Source organism: Macaca fascicularis, chromosome 7 (genome assembly GCF_037993035.2).
Source record: "Macaca fascicularis isolate 582-1 chromosome 7, T2T-MFA8v1.1".
Taxonomy (NCBI): domain Eukaryota; kingdom Metazoa; phylum Chordata; class Mammalia; order Primates; family Cercopithecidae; genus Macaca; species Macaca fascicularis.
In genome coordinates, this window is record NC_088381.1 from 129937072 (window position 1) to 129954059 (window position 16988).

The 16988-nt window shown below is 37.1% G+C and overlaps 1 protein-coding gene across 6 annotated transcripts in view; it reads left to right on the plus strand.

The window, feature by feature from the left end:
• SYT16 (synaptotagmin 16) overlaps positions 1–5349 on the plus strand; it is a 287967-nt gene extending 282618 nt beyond the window's left edge. For all 6 annotated transcript variants that reach the window (XM_073997493.1, XM_045396531.3, XM_045396532.3 and 3 more), the window contains one exon: positions 373–5349. In XM_073997493.1, the coding sequence (XP_073853594.1) occupies positions 373–686 (314 nt within the window). In that variant the 3' untranslated portion in view covers positions 687–5349. The remainder of the gene's footprint in view (positions 1–372) is intronic.
• The last annotated feature ends 11639 nt before the right edge of the window (positions 5350–16988 follow it).

Genomic DNA, 16988 nt, shown 5'->3' on the forward strand with positions numbered 1-16988 from the left:
AGCAAAATGTGTATATTTATCTTGTTACATAAATAAATGTAGATGAAGAACTGTGCCTGCCCACAAACACCATTGCACATATGCCTGTGTACGTATTTATACGCCCTGTGCACGAAGAGGTACTAATGAACATCAGCAATGTGTGCTGGATAGTGAGCCACATGAAACATTAGGCACTCCAGGTAATAATTCCCTTCCTTAATAATTCATGCAAGCTGTGTTGCCCAACAGCAAGAACCAGGCTTAAGGATACTGATCAGTATGTTGAAAGGAGAAATGTGTAGCCCATATAAATGTTATGACTAGTCCAGCCAAACAGAGAGCACTAATGTTTCTTACCATTCCCACCCCACCCTTTTTTTTGTGTCTTAGATACATATGGAAAACTCTTTCTCCTCAATTCTGTGGGTCAAGAGATGTCCCGTTGCAAGACGTCCATTCGGCGTGGTCAGCCCAATCCTGTCTATAAGGAGACCTTTGTCTTCCAGGTGGCCCTCTTTCAGCTGTCTGATGTCACGTTGATGATTTCCGTTTATAACAGGCGTACTATGAAGCGTAAAGAGATGATTGGCTGGATTGCCCTGGGCCAGAACAGCAGTGGAGAGGAGGAACAAGATCATTGGGAGGAGATGAAGGAAACCAAAGGCCAGCAGATATGCAGATGGCACACTTTGTTGGAATCCTAGGTTTGCTAACCTGCATTTGTGTGCTGTGTCCACCTTGGTTACCTGTGTTGCTGTCTACTGACACCAAGTCAGTGTGTCCTGGCAAGGGTTTCAGGGTTTCAAAAACAGATTCCACTAACCCCTAGGACATTGTGAGTGGGAGTTTTGGGTTTCTCAATGGTTTGATTTGGATTTAAATATTGTAATTTTAAAAACACACATACACAGTGAAGTGTCCATATGGAAAATGTTAGACCACAATTGAGACCACTGATGAGTTAATTTGTGCCAATAGATCATTGAATTTTGGTTCAGGGTATGGGGTGAAGCTTCTTCTGCTGTCTCTGTTTGCTTAAAGAGTAACCTGAGATTGCAAGGGAGCTGTTAAATGCTACTATTTGCAACCATTTAGGTGGATGAATCAGAATTTTCTTAATATGGTACAAAAAACTCCAAAATATAGAAATGAATCAGATGCTGAGCCTCATAGAAGAATCTAACTCTAATCCATAAACTCTTATTTCACATTTTTCTCTTTATCAAAGAACCTATTTACCTAATGAGTAAATATTATAAACTTGCACTTTTAAAATAAATTTGTATTAATACCTCTTTTATCTTATATTTTGTGGTTTCTATGAGATTTGGTTAGATGAATCATTTTGAAGCAAGAAAAGAGTTCAGAAACTACTGTTTTAAGACAACTTGTCTCCTTTTGAATATGTAAGATTTCAAACTTGTAACTTTCAAGGTTTTTATGCTGTCTTTCTCACCCAGTAAGTTCTTACAGAATAAGAAGAAAACAAAAAACAAGACTATTTCAGTCATAGATTTATTGATTTTTCTGATTCTGGTGTTCTTTTGGATTATACTTTTTCTATGTTCAATTATATATACTCATATATTAATATTTTGAATGTACTGCATGTAAATCATGCTCTTTTTAAATTGAGTATTTTCCATCACTAGAGCATAGTAAATTGTACACTGTGGGTCTTTAATAAATATTGATTTGATTGACTCTTCAAAGTGAACATGTTATAATACCTGTGAATGGAGAAATATTTTCAGCTTGTGTGGAATAACATTAAGTTTTTCTTTGAGCATTTGAAGTGCCTATAACTGTCATTTTTTATGGCATTTGCAGCAACATATATTAGTCACTACTTGCAGTCTGGGCATGTGCCACTCAGAACACTGATCTTGTATGGCTATGAGCATGGGATTTTACTTGTGACTTACTTTTACATATTTATGCAGTGCATGTTTATTTTCCTTATTCTTAGGTCTGGGCCCTTAATTTCAATTACTTTAAATTGGCTTTAATAAAAAAATAGGGAAAGAATGTATGTACATTTAATCCCTGCGCTCAATGTGCAGCTCTTCTGAGCAATTGCTCAGTCACCTATTTTTAGTTTCTATGTTTCATTGTGGACTTTTTCCTGTCTGTGGGAAGAGTGATAGCTAGTGATGGCTGTATACAGTTAAAAACACATAACTCCTCCTCAGCTCCACGTTTTGACAGATTGTAAGCGTAGGCTGTAACACTTGAAGAACATATTTATTCCTTACAGTGTGTAATGGTTATCCTGACAAGACCAGACTAGGGCACAGGATAACTCTACTATGCTTTCAGGGTTCCATCTTTGAATGAAATGATTTCATAGGGAAGAATGAGAATTTGCCAAACAAATTAATACCTTAATTACTTTTCAGGTCATGGGAGTTTCATGTATATGACTGCTCAGTTATTAGGAATATGTAATAAAACCATGCTCCTCTGGGTTTTTACCCTACCTTTCTTTGGGAGAGCTCAGACTGCTTTTCCAGCATTATATCCATTAACTGCTGAGTGGTCTTTGCAGCGTGGCTAAGTCATTGAGTAGAACTGAGTGCGATTGATTAAGTAGCAGCACAAAGAATTGGCTTTTCACATCTCTTTCTGCCCTGTGTTTAAAGGGAAGTGGAACAGCCTCGCTATGCTTTCCTTTATGCAGTAACATAATAGCAGCATTCATTTTAAAATTTACATTTGAAAAAAATCTGTATATATTGTACAGACAGCCCTGAATTTTTCCTTCTCATATTTTCCTGCTGCTGCATCCTTGTTTCATGGTACCCAATAATCACCTATACTTCATTTTCTGTTCCCAAGACCCACCCATTTTTAAGGTTTTCTGCTGGTATAGTGAAGATATTTGTGTGCTTGATCTGCCTTCCAATGGTCTGTTTATGATACAGTTTACAGGAATGTGCAGCATTTTAAGGGAAGGAATGCCTGAAAAGCATTTTTTATTTTTATAATTTTACTATGTTGGTGCTACTCACCAAATAGGATGCATGTACATCTTGAATATACAGCAACATTCACCCTCAGCTGATTGTATAAATCTAAAATGCTGAAGACAAGATATATAACAATATGTGGCTGATTTTTTTTACCTTGATTTGAAATTCTAGTTTAGTAAGATCTTTTGATTTTGTGCACTTAAACTCCCTTATTTTCTTGGCAAAGTCTAGACACAAATGCATTTAACATGTTTTTCACTTGAGCTTTTACATTTGGTTTTCAAAAGAGTTATGAAAGATAATTAGTTGGTTCTGCAGTGAAAAAAAAAACTGCTTTTGCCTATTTCTTCCGGCTAATGATTAATATCTCATAGGGAGATCTGACATTGAAGCAGCACTGGTTTTTGTTGCTTGAGTAGGTCTTTCAGTGATTTTGCCTGAAGAGCAGGCTTTTAAAATAATATTGTTAAGAGTAAATGATGTGCTGCGTTGATGGAAATCTGCTTTATAGTGTGCCTTCTTTTAGGGTGTGAGTTTACACTGAATTGAGAAATCCTGATTTCACCAATTACGGCGGTGGCTGTTGTACTCCCTGTTCCCCTCTGACTATTGTTGAATTTTTAAATGGACCATTCACCAGGCAGCCGAACACCTGCTCTCCATTCCTCTCCTTCACTGGCTCCCAGTGTGATGCACGTTGTTTTGGACTCTGTTTTTGCTGATGCCACATAACTGTTGGAGGTGGGGGTGTCTTGCCTTCCCTAACATAAGAAGAATTTGTAATGCCTTTGGATGTATTATACTCGGCATTCCACCTGCATGAAATCAGGGAAGGAATCATCACCATGTTTGTGAGAGGGAAAAGAGTATGGCATTGCAGTCATTCACTTTAGGCACTATTAATTCTGACATCCTTCATTGAAAATTAACTGACATCGAATGTCAATATTCTCCACAGTCCTAGGTGCCAGTGAGCCTGAAACACAGCTTCTGCCTTTTCAATGTGTAGATTTCATAATATTTTACAAGTTATCATTACCTCTTGGGCAGTCACTGTGCTTTAGATGATCTTATCTGAGAACCAAAATTCTTTTCTTTCCAGAGGAAGTACTATTTAAGTAGAAACTAGAGTTAGGTTAAATAAAGGAGCTCCTCTGATAGCCACCAATTTGATTTAATTGATGATTCGGTGTGGACATCACTGTGGGTTTCCTAAAAACCTGGTTATCCTTTTGCAGCAGAGGACTTAGTATATTAAAGGCAGAAAAGTGAGTAGGAAAGAATTATTTGTAAATGTCATAAAACCAGATAGAGGTATATTCTTTACTGATAAAGAAACAGGACTAGAACATGCATGTGGTATCTCCTTTTACTTTTGAGGAAACTGTTGTTAAAGAACATTCTATTCTATTTGATCTAAGAACCAAGCAAATGATGGATAATCCTGAAATGGTAAAAGTATTTTTATCTTAAAAATTATTCATTTGGGCAAAGTCATTTACAACAAAATAAAAAGTCATACAGCACACTGATGGAAGAATTAAAGAATAAATAAATGTGCTGGATACATTTAGAATCCTCCAGGGAGTAGTACGCAAGGAGAGTAAACTAATAAACCAAAAGACGCATCAGATCAACTAGCTATCACTTTTCTAAAACTTGGAGAATTCTAAAAAATATTTAAAGATGAGAGAAACGAAACTGTTCTAAGACAATGAGATTGGCATAGCACAGTGAAGTTGGCACAAACTGTGATCCTAGCCTGGGTTTACATGAAACTCTGCTGTGGGGCCTTAAGAAAATTACTTAGCAAGCCTGTGTCCTGGTTTCTTCAACTGGAAAGTGGAAATACTACCTGCCTCATTAGGTGTCTGAAAAGGTATCAGTGAAACCACAGATGTAATGTGCCTAACGTAGAGCTGGGCACGTAGTTAGCATTCCATAGTTCCTCCTCACAGTCATGCTTGAAAAAGAAAATATTTAAGATGTATCTTCTCTTTCTAGCAAAAGTTATTGGAACACTGGAGAAAAACAAAAACCAGATTTCAGATGCTGTAAAAAGGATAGGCTCATGAAGCCAGGCTGGATTTGTAAATAAAGGAGGCTTCATCAGGACAGCCTAATCAGAGATAAGCCTGGTATGTGGAGGAAATTGAGCCTTAACAGAGTCCAACTGTGGTAGAACCAAGTCTTTGCATTTATCTCCTTAGTTTGGAGGGAGTACACATCCTTGATGGTTTGTGTGTACCTCTTGATCGATCACGAACAAGGCCTCTCCTTGTCTCCAGCTCTCATTCATAAATGGACAAGGCACCTTGTCGCCTTCATCAAAAGAGTTGGTGACAACGGCAGTTTGACTGCATATTTCAACTGTGATCAAAAAAAGTAAAATAAATGATGTGATACTACACTGACACTCTTTTTTTTTTTTTTTTTTAATTTATTTATTATTATTATACTTTAAGTTGTAGGGTACATGTGCATAACGTGCAGGTTTGTTACATATGTATACTTGTGCCATGTTGCTGTGCTGCACCCATCAACTCATCATTTACATCAGGTATAAGGATAACACTTTCTTTAAAACCTACATTGCATATCCATTTTATATCCTGATAGGCAAACATTTAAAAATACTCTCATAACACGGCTCTCAAAACTTATCTGTTCGACTGGAATGCTCTATTCAGAACAAATGATCACTGTTTCCCTTATGAGATCATAATGAAAGAAATTCAGTTGATACTACTTTTTAAAATGGTTTTTAAGAGTGGCTTGTTCTCAAGTGATTCAAACCTTGAGTAAAAAGGAGAGTTTCTGGAGAATTTAGAAAAATCTTTGTTGACGTTTAATCTAGAGAAGTCTTCATGAGAAAACCACTTCAAGTTTAGTGTAACCAGGTGCTGTGAATCAGTCATGTGCTACTTATGGTTTTAAACTAAACGTGATTCTGGGATGGGGAAGTGCGAGGCTACACTCCTCATATAATCAAATTGCCAAAGCGTTGTTTTGATTCCTAGGTATCCCAACTAAGGAGAAACATGAAGACATTGAAGAATCCCTTAGCTTAGGGCCTTTAGTAGGGAATAATTAAACATGTAGGGAAGGTGAAGGAGTTAGATGGTAGGTAAGAAGGCTGTGGAGATTTCTAGTAACAATGATCCAGAAGTTCTAACCGGGGGATGGTGCACACTTTCTCTTCTTGACCACATGGATAGATTTCAGAGCATCCCCCTAATCAAGTCTGGAGAATTGTGTGAAGGTTGTTTCTCATTAATTCAAAATTTATTCATTGTCTAGCCCTGTGCTATTTGGGCTGGCACAGAACTTAAATCTCTTTGGAGTGCTGTGAGTGCACATTGAAGCAGTTAGTCATCATTATACAATAATGCTTACCAATATACAATTGTTAAGTTAGTCTAACTATGTGCCATAAACAGTAGAGTTCCTTTTTGTGAGTATTGGAAGGTGAAACATTGGCTGAATTTATTGGGGCAAGCGTCTAGGAAGCCTTGGACTGGCAGTGAGCCTTGGTTGCATTATATGGGAAATTGGTGGGGGTGGGGGTGTCAGAGAATCATCTTTGGAAGTTTTTTAAAATAGAAAAATGTGCTTGAAGTCTTGGTTCTGCCAAAGAAGAATGAGAGGACACCCAGGAATATACCTTTTATAAAGTTTCATTCTAATATTCAGGTGTAAGGTTAAAAAAAGAATCAACAATAACACTCCAGGCCTGTCCTCTTCCAATTTGGACATTTTTTCCACATTGATTTTTCTCTGCATCATAGAAAGTTTTCTCTGAAGAGTTCCTATTTGGGTTTTGTTTAGGGCTTTGGGGATGCCTGCAGGCTCAGAGGGAGTTTCCTCTCCTATGGTGCTTTGACTGTTTTTGTTTCCCTTGGGTCACAAAACTGTATCCTAGACACACGGACAATAATCACCTTATTTATATCCACTGTGGAACCTGTGAAACAGCTCGAGGCTTTATAGAACAAGCTCACAGGCAGTCATGGGGGTCTGAGGCCCTTCTTGGAATGAAGCTGCTAAATTGCTAACTGCTTTCCATTGCTCACTAATGCTGCCTTAAGGTTTCTCAGTGGGAATTTTTAGTTCATGCCTTTGAGTGACAGTGTTACCGGTTTTATTTTGAGGATGATGAAAAGGCTAACTTCCCATTGTATTGCCATATTTATGCATTATTTTTGTTTACTTCATTTCCCCCTGGAAGTATCTAGTTGCTGGGATTTTGTTTGTTTGTTTTATACAAAATTTATTCATTCAAAAAGAACTTTATAGGTTGGGCATGGTGGCTTACACCTGTAATCCCAGCGCTTCGGGAGGCCGAGGTGGGAGAACAGCTTGCGTCCAGGATTTCTAGACCAGCCTGGGCAACATAGTGAGATCTTGTCTCTACAAAATACCAAAAATGTGCCGGGTATGGTAGTGTGCACCTATAGTCCCAACTCCTCAGGAGGCTGAGGTAGGAGGATTGCTTGAGCCTGTGAGCTCGAGGCTGCAGTGAGCTGTGATCATGCCACTGCATTCAGCCTGGGTAGCAGAGTGAGACTGTCTCAAAAAAACCACAAGAAACAAGACTTTTTAAAGTGTAAATGTTCCAGACTCAGGGTTAGGGGTTGGAGAATGGCAGTTGGATAAAACAATTTAACAATTTTTTTTTGTTTCTAAATATTCTTTATGAAAACTAGATTCTGATAAGTAATCTAGGTAAACAATAAGATATTTTATTAAGCTTGAATATTTGGCTTAATGTATTTTTCTGTAATTGTCTCTTTCCCCCTTTGAAAGGCAGAGGATTTAGGGAAGGTGAAAGTTATTACCCTGTCTCTAATTAAGAAATAGAGACACTTGTTTGTCAGTCTATGCTTCCATTCAATATAAATGGATATGTTTTGTATCTGGGGGAGGAAATGCATCATTCCATTCCAGCAGTGAAAAGCATTATAGCATCAAATAGGATATTTAGTATTTTTGACTTTTATAATTAAATACCAAATGCCCTTTGCAAGACAGTAAGTGAGACCCTGGAATGCTAGGTCTGTACAAACTTGACACATTTCTTACAAGCTCTGTGTTTTAATAGTCAAAGGCATTGCTACCCTTTGCTTTTTGAAAGAGTGAACTGGAAACAGTAGCCTCCAGAGAAAGAGGTGATAACCTAAACAAAGAGCCCTGCTTACCTCTCTGTGCCTAAAACTAGTCTTAAAAACTGAATACATTTGGGGTATGCTTATGAAATAGGTAAAGGTCAACATTGGGAGTGTCCCTACTTTGGCAGATAGACCAATACTTTTTTCCTAGACTCAACCCATTTTTAAAGCAGGAGTTTTTCCAATGGATTGTTTATCATTCTACTAGACATGTCTTAGTCCATGCAAATTAATGCAAAATCTTTGGTGGCCTAAAATTTCTTACTGAAAGCAAGTTTTTCGTGTTGCCCAGTTGATAGTCCATAATAAAAAAGTACATATCTTGTTTAATAAAAATCTTGATGTTTAAGAAGAAATATCAGAAGTCTGCAGGTAAAAATTCTGATTAAGTGAGGAACATGTACATTAAAAGATATTTTCATGTAAGTTATTTTAAGATAGTTGCATTCTAGGGCCATGCTTATTTTTTTGAGAGTGTTTCTTTGTCAAGTTCCTTATAGCGAATGCCTTGACTAAAGCTTCCTAATTTTGCCATATTTCCTTGTGGGTTATGATAATCTTTATTAATTCACATCTCTACCAAATTACAATACAGTCTTTTATTATGCCACCATATGAATGCAGCCGCAAATTCAATTTTATTGTGAAATACAAAGTCCTTTCCAGAATTTTAAAACTTAATTTCAGTATAGATTTTAAGTTTGTGAATAAGAAATTAGTATTTGTGTACCTTATTATGACAGAGGTTTCTGTTACAATATTTTCTGTTATAGTATTGGGATAAGATTTGACCTACATTTTCAGGCAAAAGCTGGTCTGTGAGATCTACTTTTTAAGAAATTAATAAATTTTATTTTTTAGAGTTTTAGGTTCACAGCAAAATTGATCATAAAATGTAGAGAGTTCTCATATACTCCAAACACAACCTTCTCCCCTGTGAACATTTTGAATACCACAGTGGTATGTTTGTTACAACTGACGAACCTTCATTGACATATTATTATCACCCAAAGTGCATAGTTCATATTAAGGTTCACTCTTGGTGTTGTGTATTTTATGGGTTGTGACCAATGTACAGTGACGTGTGTTCATCATTGTAGTATCATACAGAAGATTTTCACTGCCCTAAAAATCCTCTGTGCTCTGCCTATTCATTCCTCCCTCCCACCTAAGCCCTGGCATCCACTGGTCTGTGTACTGTCCCCATAGTTTTGCCTTTTCCAGAACGTCATACAGTATGCAGCCTTTTCAGATTGTTTTTTTTTTTTCCACTTAGGGATGGTCGTGTAAGTTTTCATGTCTTTTTAGGGCTTGATAGTTCATTTATTTTAAGTGCTGAATAATATTTCATTGTCTGGTTGTATCACCGTTTATGACCTATTTGCTTTTATTTCTAGTTCCAGTTGCTATGGCAAATTTTATTAAAGTGCATGCTCTCAGGAAAGGCTTCATATATTTTATATGATCCATCAAATAAAACGTAGCAACTTCCAGTCTAGAATAAATTTCACCTATATGATATTGAGCTTGTTTTACATTGGAGGAGGAGATTGATGAAAAAAACCAATAATTTCATAATTTATATTACCCTATGTACGAGTTTTTCCCTCCATTGGAATCTAACCCAAAAGTTCTGAAGGTTACGAAGATGTGATCCCAAATTTAGTGACTCTGTAATATCTTCTTTTGTTGAGCAATGAGTTAAATATCTGTCGATAAAAAGTGCTAATTGTGTTATTACTGATTCATCATAGAAAATCACCTTCTGTTGCTAGTTTATATCACTTTACATTTACCACTCCTGCCAAGAGAAAGGAAACTTTGTGATTGTGCCCCATCATAGTTAATTGTACAAATCAATTAAAAATGGTATATAAGCATCTGGCTCACACAGCAGCTCTGAATTCTGAATGAAAAGATAACCCATGCTAATGTATAGGTTGCATGAACAAGTAGATGGGTGTTGGAAAGATAACACTGATAGTCACTCCGGGTGAAGGGGGAGTCCTGGCCAATGATTTGTATCTGAGAAACATTTTGAGACTATGTGTCTTCTGACTGCCCTTTGCTTTGTAGCTATAGCAACTTGCAGAACCTGGCATTATTCCAGAGATAAAGGTATAGTTGTGTAAAGAATATTGGATTAAAGTTGATGAGGCCTGTGTTCTCATATCAAATCTTCCATTAATGAGCTCTAAAATATCAAGTCACAATTTCTTCAAGCCTTCATTGTTGCATCTATCAGATGGGAATAATAATATTCATTTTGCCTATTTTTACCAGGTGGTTGTAGGAACAGGATTCATTCATTCCTTCATTAATATAATGAACATTTTGAGACCCCACTATATATCATGGCCGTAAGTATGACAAGATGATAGATGGAAAGACATTTTGCTGAATTTTTGAAGACTTGCAGTGTTTTTGAAGACTATAGGATAGCTTGTTATTTTTATATGAAGGTCACATCAACCCTTTATGTCAATATATCAAAGTAATTGACAGTTTTAGAGCCCTGCCAATCAGTGGGCCATATTCATAGAATGTCAGTAATTTGTCTGAATACAAGTTATAGTTGAATGGTCTTTAGCCGCTCTGTCTCTGAGATGCTAGAAAAATTGGGTTCTAATTTTTTTGTTCAAACAGTGATCATATAACAAATTGCAAATCTACGTTTTCAGCCAGTTCACCAACCTTTGAGTAGAGTGCAGACCTTTCTTTAGAACAATCTAACTTTGAATACAGGCAAAGTATTACATGGAATAGCTTTTCCTCCCCTACAAAGTGGATTTGAATACAGTACTTAGAAAAATTCTTCCACTGCCAAAAAAGGTCCTTCAATCTACTTTATCATTTTTGTTTTGAAGAATCAATCTGGCCCATCTCTCCCCTCCCAAGTAACTTTCTTCACTCGTATAATCATTTTCTTCATAAACGCCCTTTTATTGTCTCCCAGAAAAAGTAAAGATTTAAAACATCATTTTTAAGGTACATCCAAGATTTCATAGCAATATTTTATTTGTGTTCACAGTGCAAGATAAATCTGACTTTCTCAATATTTTTGGTCTTCATATGGCATCTGAAACAGTTGTTCATATTCACACATTTATGTTTCACCATATGCATACTGTGTGCAGCTCTGTTGTTCTAAAATATTTTATTGGTTTTCCTTTATATCTCAACTTTTGATGGGTGTCCTTGAAGAACTTTCATGAAAAAAATGTAAATGTGAATGATTCATTCATTTTGAACATATGTAACTATTTTAGAAGATTTTCAGGAGATTTTACCCTACATGGAGTACACTGTTCTTAGCAGGGAATGTGCTTTGTATTACTATTCTACTCACAGCTGGATGCTGCAGATGTATTAACCTTGTAAACATGTACTTTTTCTATTCTGTGCTTACTTTAATACATTATTTATATGTACTAGACTGTGCTGAATTTTGGTGGTTGTCAAAGGCAGTCAATAATTTTATAAATTTCACTTTTGTGGATAGTTAAGTATAACATGGTTTAGTATAAAATCTGGTCTTCCTCTAGATTTCTAAGTCACTAGAAGAATTTCTTGGCAAATTGATTGTTCAAGGCCAGTTTTGTTAGTTGTAAGGTAGAAGCCACCCAGTCCTCTCCCAGTGTTTCACAGGCATTTTCTGACCCGGATGCTATTATAGTTCCTCCTCTAGTTTTCCAGTAGAGAATTCCTATGTGGTCCAGAGGTTCGAGAGAGAGAGAAAAAAAATTTCTCCTCAGAAGAGTTGAACCCTTATTTTAGAAACTTCTGACAATCTTCAGAACATTCCATGTGGGTGTCCTTGTGTTTCTCATAGTATGACTTATTGATTCATGGTGTCTCTTATTAAAGAAGCATGAATGTATCACTAGCTGTTATCAGAACAAACAGCTGTAGAATGTAATGACCCATCCTATTTCTAAATTTACTTCTATCAGTGGATAATTTGTGTATAGGAAAAGGTGTGGAAGTTTTTTAATTGTTAAAGACTAGAATACCTTTCTACCTTTTGTAGTCTTTAAGATTTCATAATAATGGTTTTAATGTATTACTATCCACTATTATGTATTGTGTTTAAACAAGACCAATCAGTGAAATTTTGAATGTCAATACTTTTTTGTTAGAAACGCCCTTTGAAAATGTTAGAAAATGTAAAACTTTACCTGTGACAAAGAATAAATTCATGATTAGAAGAATTTTACTGTTTTTCTTGTGCAAATAATACTTAAGGCAGATGTTCAGTCTCACAGTGATGTTGGAAAGCATATTTTATGCAGTCTAAACACTATTTCTGTATTAGATATTTAAATGCATGAGGATAAATTCTAATTGCTTTTTGTTTAAAACAGAAACATAGAAGAAGCATTAGCCCCAGTTTGTATAAAATGTCTGCTGCAACTGAATTCATGATAGTTCATGAAAACTGAAAATCATTCCAATTTTGTAAAACTGCTGCTACTGGTTTTATCAATAAAGTTTTAGCAGATGGCTTATATGTACATGTGTGAAAATTTTTTATGTTAAAAAAGGATACAGTTTTGCAGCATCAACATGCAAATCTTATGGGCCTGGATGATACTGCTTATTTTAGTATATACAAAAACCATTAACTTCAAAACCATACCAACTGCAGACATATATTTTAGAACTATAAGCATTACATGTATGATCCATACAGTTCATTTGGTTTCAGGGTGCTGTAGGCTTTTATGGTGAATACATATACAAATCAACATATATCAGTTCAAATGCTGGCTTGAACATCAGGTAAGGAGCTATATAAATGTAAGGATCACCTGAATTAATTAAATTGCATCTAAAGAGGATTCTGAGAAGGTAAAATGCAAAGTGTAGGTGTTCATGTAGAAAAGTGTATGTAATTCCTCATTAGAGAAGTTCTTGTCCAGAGCACTTTCCCCTCTATGAAATACCCAGTTCTCATAAGTTTGCAAGGCTCAGATGCAACAAGCTAGAAGTAGAGGGAGCTGAGCTATTATATTCAGACACCTACATAGCACTCAAAACATGGCTGACATCCCCCAAACAGAAAAGCATAGAGAAAAAATTCTATAGATGATTCAGTGACAATTTTTAAACAATTTAAAAATTCTGTATTAGTTGAGGTAATGTTACCTGTTGTAATAACCCAAAATGTCAGTTGATTTACATAAGAAAGGTTTATTTCTCCCTAATCTGGGATGTTTTTGGCCAATCAGCTTTCTTTCTAGGAGTATCTCAGGGGTTCTTTTGTGATTTGGTCATTCAGAGTCCTTATGGACTTTGAAGGAATGTATTGCCATACAAATGGGGGAGGAAGAAAAGACATGAGGATCGAATGATGTGTTTTAGGGGACAGGCTTAGAGGTGCCGCTCTTCACTTCTGCCCAAACTCCATTGACCAGGACTAGTCCAATGGCTCCACCTATATTTAAGAAGGCTGGGAATTGTAGTTTATTTGTATACCCAAGAAAATGAAACAGTATCGGTAAGACTCTTGTTAAGTCAGTATCTGGCATACTTACATTTAAAAAAATTATTTGAAATTTTGTGGTACTGGTGATTATTTACGAAAAGCTTGCCAATGGCAAACTTATTGGTTGCTTAAGTTCTTTCTCACCCACGACAGCACTAGAACTCTATCGGCTGATTAAGGGTTCTACTTCTACTTGTACATCCATAGTCACCTTAGATTTAGACCATTTCAACACTGCGAAGGAGCATTGTTGCAGAGAAAGACCATTTGAGTTCACGTTTCCGAAGCCACAGGGCAAAGAGTTTTGAGCTGGTAGGCTGAGCAAGGTTGACCATTTCTACGTGTGTATGTGCACTAGTAGATACATACATATATGGCATACTGGAAACATTAAAGCAAATATAACTATGAGCAAAGGAAGAATAATGCAGAGGAAACATTTTTCCTATATGAATCTTAGAGTATGTCATCTGGAGAGCTTAAACTTGGCAAATGATTGCTATCTTGTGACACTGCTTCAACACAGGCTTACCCGTGCTGAAATGTTAAAATAATTGAGATAGCCATCTATGACTCTGGTTCTTTGGTTCTTTCTTCTTTTTGTCTTTTGTAGTAATTAAAAAATTACCTGTGTAGCATTTTATTGATAAGTCAAATAAGTCAAATCACATGATATATGTTGTAAGCTTCATAGTCTCTTTACAGTTTCCCTGGGGTTGCCCCAGAAATATTCAGAAATATGGCTCAAGGGGAAGCTTGGGTGACATTTCACAGTGCTGACAAATTTTAATGTGCATTCCACTACGTAATAAAACATCTGATTCTTTTCAGCAAACAGATAAGAAGTAGGAGACAGGATTGGCGTTGTATCTATGGTCATCTCAAGGAGGGACAAGATTGAGTGGTGAGAAGATTAGAATTTGGATACATTCTAAGGTAGGTTTTATGGAATTTTAATATGTATTTTAAAATCCAAAATTGTTTAATGAAAGATTCTAATCTTACAAGGAGAATTTCAGAATTTCAGAATCTGCAGACATAAATAACCTAGTCAAGATTAAAATCATACCTGTTTTCTAATTCCAGTTATGCCATCAAGGAATCCTGTGATCTTGGATTACCTTGACCTTTCTTTTGTGTCTTCCAACATCTGTTATATCTTGAGGTGGTCCCAGAGGAGGAGGGGATTTGGCAATTATTTGTTAAGTTAAACTGACAATAGAAAAGATTTCCTAGGCTATTCAGATAAAGTATAACACTAGACATACCGTCCATACTGGTCAAATTAGCTAGCTGCTCCCAAATACATTTTTTTCTCCCTAGAGGTATAGCATGTGATTATGGAGGCTGCTTTTACCTGAGGTAGAGGAGTATTTTAAGGAAAAATGAAACAGTTCATCTCAGAGGACTCACAACCACTTTAGAGGGTGTGGAAAGACGAGAATTAGGAAAATACATAAATGACTTTAGGTGAGTATTTCCCAATGCTATTAAAATGCAGGTAGTGACCTTTATAAGATGTTTTGAAAAGGGGGAAAAAAGTCGCTTTATAAACACAATGTTTCGTCAAGGGAATAAAACTATTTTCTGTATAATAGACTTTCCCCCAGCCCCCCTCTTGTGCTTGAGTAACTGTAAAGACAGCAACTAGTGGCTGCCTTCAAGGTTAGTGTAAGTTCATGAACTGATAGCTCCGTAGCTAAGGTGAAAACAGGGACTTCAAACCAGGCAGGTGGATTCATCTATTCCCATGTGTTCTTGGTTATCTTTGATGTACCAGGCACTGTGTGCTAGACACTGGGGACACGGTGTTAACCAGGTGCACTAGCTTAAAATCTGGTGTGATGAATATTGTGAAATAGGATTGGTAGGGTGAATTGGGAACGTAATTAAGGGGCTAATGTAGTTGGTGGGAGGCTGTCAGGAGAAGCTGCTATGAGGAAGTGGTATTTAAGCTGAGACGTGAAAGCTGAGTAGGAGTGAGCCAGGTAAAAGGCAGGCACATTAAGAAAGAAGAAACAGCATGTACAAAATACCTTAGGCAAGTGAGACCCTTCCATATTCAAGGAAACTGAAAAAAGTCCAGCGTGACTGGACCTTAAAGAGCAAGGAGGAGAGTGTTTTGAGATGAACTGGACGAGAAGACGAGGCTGATTGAACTATCAGCTGCATCTTGCCCTTATTCCAACTAAGAAGGAAGTAGCAGTGGTGTACTTCTGGCTAAGACCATCTCCTGGATTTGAGGTGTACCCATCCCAAAGCCCGCTGTCATACCCGATAGCTGAAACTTTATCATCAGATCTTCAAACCACTGTGGCTTATGATTACTTCTTCAGACAGTTCGATTTTAGGTTGCCAGCTTTTTAAAAATCTTAGGGCTAACAAACTGTTAGCTTTGCCGCAGGTGTTCAGTAGGTGCTGAGAGAGCAAGCAGGGCGACCTGAGAGCGGTGGGGCCACTGGTGTAGCCCCTTCAGCCTCACAGACAGCCAGCCACCACAGGAATCAATGTAACACTGCACAGCAGCCCTGCCCTGGCTCCAAAGACGGCAACTTTTCTTTCTAATTGATTCCCAGTAGTGCTCTCTTCCTTCCAGGCCCCGGCATGACTCTACAGGGAACCAGGAAAGTGATGTGTCTCTTCTTCGGTGCGATTCTCCCTCTGAAGATAGCTTTGGGCAACATTTCTCTACTAGATTTTTCATCTTCCCTTCTTTAATTTGGCTTACTGGCTACCCAAATTGCCCACTTTGATGTTCTAATTATCCCCCATCCCCAAGAAAACAGCCCTATTTAACAACAACAACAACAATAACAAAAGCAATGTAAAACATAAAAACATAGCTTGAGTGAGATATGAAAAATTATGCAACCAATTGGGTAAATTTATACTAAAGTGTACATGTACACTAAAGTATACTGAAGTGCTAAAACACGCACACCTTTAGTCTCCTTTGTGAAAAATACCTTTGCTCTTCTGCATTTTCGTTTTAAAGAAGTTTACATGTTGGCCTGAGGTTTTAATTAGCTGTTGGACCAAAATGAAGACTTTCTAATTGTGTGAAGGACGTGTTTTAGACCACAAGAACATTTTTTTTTTTCTTAATCTGAGGCACCCTGCCAGTAGGCAGCCACAGACAACGCCAAAAGGAATGAGACTCTGGGCTGATTTTTATGGATTAGTTAATATATCCCTCCTCAGAATCTATCAAGTGCTCAAACCTGCAGACACAAACACGAACATACTAGGGAGGAGAGTCCCAGAAGGCAGAAGATCCCGTACTGCTCGTCCCCAAACGCCTCACCCCGTCACACCCACGAACTCATCCGGTTCTCCCTTCTCAGCGCCCTGCTCCAAGGCGAAGAGTATCCCAGAGGA